The sequence below is a fragment of the Coptis chinensis genome, chromosome 1, assembly GCF_015680905.1.
Source record: "Coptis chinensis isolate HL-2020 chromosome 1, ASM1568090v1, whole genome shotgun sequence".
Taxonomy (NCBI): Eukaryota; Viridiplantae; Streptophyta; class Magnoliopsida; order Ranunculales; family Ranunculaceae; genus Coptis; species Coptis chinensis.
In genome coordinates, this window is record NC_141456.1 from 43,947,085 (window position 1) to 43,953,891 (window position 6,807).

The 6,807-nt window shown below is 36.8% G+C and overlaps 1 protein-coding gene across 1 annotated transcript; it reads right to left on the minus strand.

Moving 5' to 3' along the window:
• Positions 1 to 1,244: 1,244 nt before the first annotated feature.
• On the minus strand, positions 1,245 to 5,122 carry LOC147524200 (protein CYTOSOLIC ABA RECEPTOR KINASE 4-like). Its single transcript, XM_086563089.1, has 5 exons — positions 4,930 to 5,122; positions 2,256 to 2,441; positions 1,936 to 2,062; positions 1,704 to 1,804; positions 1,245 to 1,437 (listed from the first exon to the last, which is right to left on the minus strand). Exons 1-3 carry the CDS (start codon positions 4,997 to 4,999, stop codon positions 2,046 to 2,048), a joined length of 273 nt encoding a protein of 90 aa, XP_086419215.1. The 5' UTR covers positions 5,000 to 5,122; the 3' UTR covers positions 1,245 to 1,437; positions 1,704 to 1,804; positions 1,936 to 2,045.
• Positions 5,123 to 6,807: the final 1,685 nt, after the last annotated feature.

The following is a 6,807-nucleotide window of genomic DNA, read 5'->3' on the forward strand; positions in this document are numbered from 1 at the left end:
AATAACTACAATGGTTAGGTAAATTAATCAAATTCGAAATCTTTTATCACTAAAGTTTTTCTTATCATTTCAATAGTATAACAATATGCAGCATGGTTTGAGAATAAACAAAACAAAACAAAATATAAAACTTGTATTCTCGACAGAAGTCTAATATAGTGCAGTATAGGTGGTAAGCCACCGGAAAATCCAATAGTTCAATGAATGGTAAAATATCTACTCACCGATACAGAACTTATTTGCTCCTCCTGTTATCAGCAAGATCTCCAGCAAGAAACTTCTCTCTTTCCTCTCTGTGAAACTCTTTTTTCTGTAAAACTCTCTATTTTCATAAACCTTTTTTTTTTCCTCTGTTTTTAAAAACCCCCGAAATAGGGAAAAGGGTTTATCCTATAGACCCACGTCTCCTATTTCCACTAACACTTATCCTATTTTATTTTATTTATTAAATCTACTATTAATACTAATTATATATACTAAAAATAATAAATAAGAAAAACAGGGTATTATAATATACACACCTTAAAAGGATCTCGTCCCGAGATTCAAAGTAGAGTATCAAAGAAAATCTCAGGATGCATCTGCCTTATCTTATCTTCAAGTTCCCAAGTCACGTCATTTTCCCTTTCGCTCCATTGCACGTTTACCAAGTTTACAATCCTCCTCCTAAGGTGTTTCACATCCCTATCTACTATCGTGATAGGCCTCACTGTAAAAGTTACCACTACTAAAAAAACAGACATGTGATGACGGCTTTTAGCCATCATGAAACAGGTTTAATGACATTTTTTCATTTAAAAAACAACCGTCATTGTAGAGCCCGTCATAAAAGTTAACCAAAAGCGTCATAATTTTGATGACGGTTCTAAAGAAACTAACATAAACGCTCGAACTTAATATGACAAAAATTCATTTATAAACGTCATAATTGGATCCTTTTGCGTGACATGTTTTACTTAACCGACATAGTTTTACTAGAAAAAACATCAAGAAATAAACCTTCTTTATGACTGTTTTTATTTAAACGTCACCATGAGAAACAAAAGCATCAATAAATTAACATTAAAACTGTCAAGAATTGGTATGTAACGTTCTTTGGAAGCCGTCATAACTTCTTCATTTTTTTTTCCTATAAATCTGAAAATTCTTGTAAATTTGAAATTCCTATAAACCCAATGCATTCATACACCTTGACAATTCAAGTCCATTACGGAAACAATAATCATACTTTTATTACAAACATAAATCATTCCAAGAACTTGTTCATATTACATGATTTATTCACAAAGAAAAAGATTAAATAACTCAAACACTTGATCCAAAATCAAGTCATAATCCAACAATAATGCAATTTATATAACTCATCCAACAAATTGCTAATCAACCGATCCATCTCAAACAAACTTAATTGAGCTACCATGTTATCTCACTTATAACCTAAAAAACAATATAAAGAAGAATGTGTTAGTTTGTTTAATAAATAAACTAAAAATATAATCATATAACTACTAAATGAAAGAGATACGAGCAACGCTACTATGACAGATAATCATGTTGGTTAAGCCCCAAATGTACACCACTGTAGGATATCTGATTTGTATACACAAATAACCCTTTACCTAATATGCAAAGGAAAGAACGTAAGAAATTACCAAGCAAAAAAAAAATAAGAAACCGAGTGATGTGAGAAGGTTACACTCAACATGAATTAGTGACTTAACATGTGAGAAGTGATGTGAAAGGTTGACTCTTTGGTTCCAGCTGAGAACAGGGCCAGGTGTAGCCCCCTGTACTCCCTTCCTTCCTACATAAAGAAATTAGTGACTTAGCAATTTAAGCTCCAAGAGATGAAAATGAGAACAAAAATAGTAAGTTGTCACATATATGATCAGTAGAGCTAATAAGTCCAACTTATAGGGAACGCATTAGATATACCATGTAGAATGTCATGTAAAGAACCCTTCGTTGCATGCTGATATATCAAAATTCGATTGTTTGCCTCCAAACAGTAGCCCAACAATTCCACAAAATGTTCATGCTTTAGTCTAGAAACTGTTGATAACTGCAGCCAACAAATTTTAAAGTCAAGACAGTGAATTAGGCTTAAAGACAGTGAATCAGGCTTAAACCTCATATACTGTCCTTCAAAGAGCTATACATATTTCATTTTATTACTCAAGTCACCTAAGCAGCAAAATCAGAATTTGGCTCTTGTGTGTTATCGAGATCTAGCTTCCTTATAGCTGCAGACTCACCAGTACTTAGGGTCGCAGAGAAAACTCGACCATAAGGCCCTTCTCCAACTAAAGCCTTTCTCCCAAAGTTAGAAGTCAACCTCTTCAGTTCATCCAAAGATATTTCTGGCGTTTCAATGGGTAAGATCTTTGGAGGAGCTGAACTCCTTGAAGCTTGGGATCCCCTAGGCTCTCCTCGATCATTACCTAGAACACGCAACAAGAGGAGTGAATCAGTGTGTATTGTGTGTATATGCATGATGCCATGCTTGCAAAAATTTGCATGACAAGCACAAACATAATGAGATATAAAGGCATTGACATATATAGCATACAGAAGAAATTGAATACCTTGTGAACTTAATACAAGTATGATGAAAGCAAAAAATAAGGCACCATGATTCAAAGAAAGAGCACCATGCATGTTACTTCCTGAACATCAAAGCGGCTATTCATGATATGGCTGCAAGATTTATGAGTGTAACCTTCTCACATCACTACTAAAAAAATAATAATAATTTACCTCTAAGTGGTGCTAAACTAGAGTTTCATTCGCTTCAAAACCCAGCTAGCATCAGCGGGACTGGAGCTTGTTTATATCAGGACCCACGCTTTAACAGCTAAGATAGCTGGCTTAGATTCCCTTCTAACTAGTCCTAGTCGAATATAATGAATAGCCCGGGATCAGAACCAAGAACTTCATTTAGATAGGCATAATCGCATGTTTAACCCCTGTGTGCTGTCTTTACCCATGAGCAGGACTAAACAGGCTTTTAATGCATCTCAAATGCCAGCTAGGTGGGGCAAGAGCTTGTTTAGAATTGGAGTTCACACGCGCTTTAGATGCCATAGCAGCAGACTTAGCGCTTAAGGAGGGGGTTTTATCCTCTTCGGCTTACCCTTTTTTCTTCTTTTTGTTTATAGCTTCATATTTGTGATTGTATAGAGTAGGTTGTCCCGTAGTTTCTTGGGTACCGGAACTATGTTGGTCAGTCACTCTGGATAGTGTGAAATCAGGAGGAAGCCGGCGTTATACTGCTTGATAAGCTCTTTCTTCCTTGATCTTCAGCATCCATTCAGGTTTCAATCTTCGTAGTTTCTGCTTGACTGGCTTAGCCCCTTCGTTCATAGATAGAGTAGAGAGAAATGGGAGAAAGCGGATTAGCCATGTTCTAACTCTTCGCCATCTGACTATCATAAGAGTCATTTCATCCCAGAGTCTCTGGCTGAAGGATATCTAGTTTAAGTGCCAGTTTCCTTTGCTGTCGATGCAGGCGAGTTGGGCCTATTCTCGTCTCGAATAAGAGTGTACCTGGAGTACTAACATATAATCTTTCTTGTAGCTGACGGGTTGATGGGTTTGAGAGGAAATGGTATTCACTTCGAAGGAAAGACAATGAGAGCTCAGTCCCGGTTCGCTCGATGACGGCGAACTACTCCATTCGGAAGTAGGGGACTGAGGTCGACGGAGATCGAGAGGAAAGCCTGTGTGACCATTGACTATGAAATTAGAGCTTTGATTATAATTACTAAGAAAAAGAATATATATTTCTTAGTAAGATAAGGCACGTGGAATGGAAGGGGTTTTGCTACTTACATAGTATGTGTAAGGAGAAAGCCCATTGAAAGATATACGAGGGAAGTGTCACCCCAAGCCCTATTTTCCAACAATGACCAGTCAATCAAAATGGAGATTCACAGATGATTCTCAGCATAGAAGAGATCTTTACAAGTTTGATCACCGATGGAACGAATGGCTAATCATCGACTCAAGCACGTATTGCCATCACATTACAACATGTCTCCTAAAAGGTCAACAAAGAGCGCCTCCCTCCACACTCAACCGAAAAACGAAACCCCTTGAGCTGAACCAGCAAAGCAAATAATTGAATGAAGCCCAATTCCCTCCTAGAGAGCCACTTTCGGGGGCCCTGACTTCCTGAAACCAAGAGACGAGATAGAAGATGCATAAATACATAAAGAAAGATAATTCTAATTATCTTATTTAGAAAAATAATACTATAGGACTACTCGCTCTCCCTTATTCAACAGTGGTATCCTTTCTTTCAGCTATTGGCTGTAGTATCTCTTCTCTATCCCTGTCTTGTGTGCTTCTTGTTCCAAGCTTTCCTTCAAATCTGCTTATAGGGTGTGCTCCTCTCTCTCGGCCCCTGCCTAAGCTGAGATTTCTCGTTCTCTTTTAGAGTGAAAGAGTTCATCTTTGAATACTTCGCCTGGTACGGTCAACCAGACAAGCTGGGGTTACTTCCTCGGAAAGATCCGCATAGAGGTTAAATAAGAGAAGGCAAACCACTTATGAGGGCGTGGGACCTTTTTAGTTGGAGTTAGTAGCGGCCAAGAAAGAAAAGGTAAATAGCTAATAACAAGACCACTTGCAAAGAAATAACAACACTGTCAGCAGAGCATCCAACCATTTTCCAAGTACAAGGATAAATCGAGTTAATACCCCCACACATCTAGAACATGTAATTGACCAATAACACTCCTAAGGCATAATATCATCCATAATGGTTCTTCATTACACAGTATGAACATCACACTGAAGATTCAAGACATATAAATTCATTACATGTTGGTGACTATTATAATATCTGGTTCGAAACTATAACCAAAACCAAAATTACCCAACTAGATTTATCACAAATAATGATTAAAAAGGAAATGATATGCAAACCTGCTGACGCAAGAAAGACGAGCGATGTCACAAGGAGATAAGACTTTGAAGAGACAACAGATGATTTCATCTGGAAGAACTTGTGAGTCTCAGGTCTGCAATCTTTTTACCGAACTTATGATTTGTCTATGCGTCTATTTTTCGATTTCCTCTCGTCTGACATAATTTAGGCTTTCGCCCTTCTTTCTTGTGAACTTGTGACTAAGCCTTTAAAAGATTAATTTCTTTCAGAAATTTAATCAAACATTCGGTATTCATTTTCATGAAGACTTTTTAGAAGTCAAAGATGCCAATTGAAATAAAAACATACAGGCTTAATTCGAACCTGATGATAGATTGAGAGAGTGATAACCGATGCTACTCCTTGGTTTCACTTAAACTTCTACTTTTCCAGATCCAGAAACACCAGTGTTCTAGTTTTTCCCTCTCCTCATCAAGCTTTGCTTCCAAAATATAATAACAATATCAGAGATTATCAAATTTACGGTTAGTAAAACTAAATTCATTAAAGGGGGAAATCATAAAAACCCACGCCAATTAGCAGGAAATGAAATGAAAAGGGTTAGAGAAATTAAGACATATATGGAGGCATACATTGATCGATCCAAAGCCTTCCACTGCTATCGTTTCAATCTATCAAAAACCCGAACAAAAATTCAGTACTGATAACCAATTAAAACCAGAATTTGAGAGAAAAGGAGGTGCCTTTTCTCCATGGCCAGATAAGAGGCAAAAAAAGATTCGTCGAGAAGGAAATGGTGACATTCCAAGAAGAAAACGAGGCGCCTTTTTTTTTCTAGTGAAAAATAAGAAGATGAAAAAGAAAACTCACTTGTTCGCATTATAAGTCGGGGGAAAATAGATCCCTTGACGCTTTTCTCTTCTTTTGGTTTATTTTTGTTTTTGGTGAGACACGCTCGAGTCTAGATTGTTGACACTTAACTCCTGAGCCTTGAGTTGTTGATGCTTCGATCAAACACACCAGCAACCCGCAAGTTTTTCACTTTTTCTTCTTGGGTATTTCTCTTGATGCCTTGATCACTTTTGACGCTAGAAACACTAATTTAAGGGTCCCTGAATAAAATGTTAACCAACAAATAGTATTGACAGTTTAGGAACTACGAGAGTTATCGGTTGTGCTAGAACCGTCAAAATAATTCTAGATGGTCTATCTTACTCTCATAAAAAATAGAACTATATCAGTTGATGGTTTTGCCAAGTACGTCATAAATTATTATGTCACCTGTCTTGGTTACGTCAAAATTTGACAAAACTGTCAAGAAATTTTTAAGTACTTTAATTTGGTCTATTATAATGGTGACTAGATTGTTTTAAGAAACCCGTCAACAAATTATCAAAATTTCTTGACGTTTGTGTTATACGCGACATAATGTTGCAACAGCCATCATAAAACCATCATATTTTCTTGACACTTATGTTATACGTGACATAATATTGCAACAACCGTCATAAAACCATCATATTTTCTTGACACTTGTGTTATACCCGACATAATGTTGCAACAGCCGTCATAAAAATTTTACCAAAATACCTATCTTAACGGGTTTCAATAAAACTGTCAAGATAGATGAAAAATATGCATCATAATATGTCTTTTTTTTAGTAGTGTACATCGTCGTTCAACTCTAGCTCTGCTAGCTGAACAACCTGGGTAGGATCCTTCACATATTTCCGTAACATCGACATGTGGAAGACATCATGAATCATTGCCAAGTTAGGCAGCAAAGCAAGATGGTACGCCAAACTACCAATGGATTCTACTATCTCATATGGTCCAACATACCGTGGACTCAACTTTCCTTTCATGCCAAACCTCATAACTCCTCTCATAGGGGAAACCTTCAAAAACACAAAATC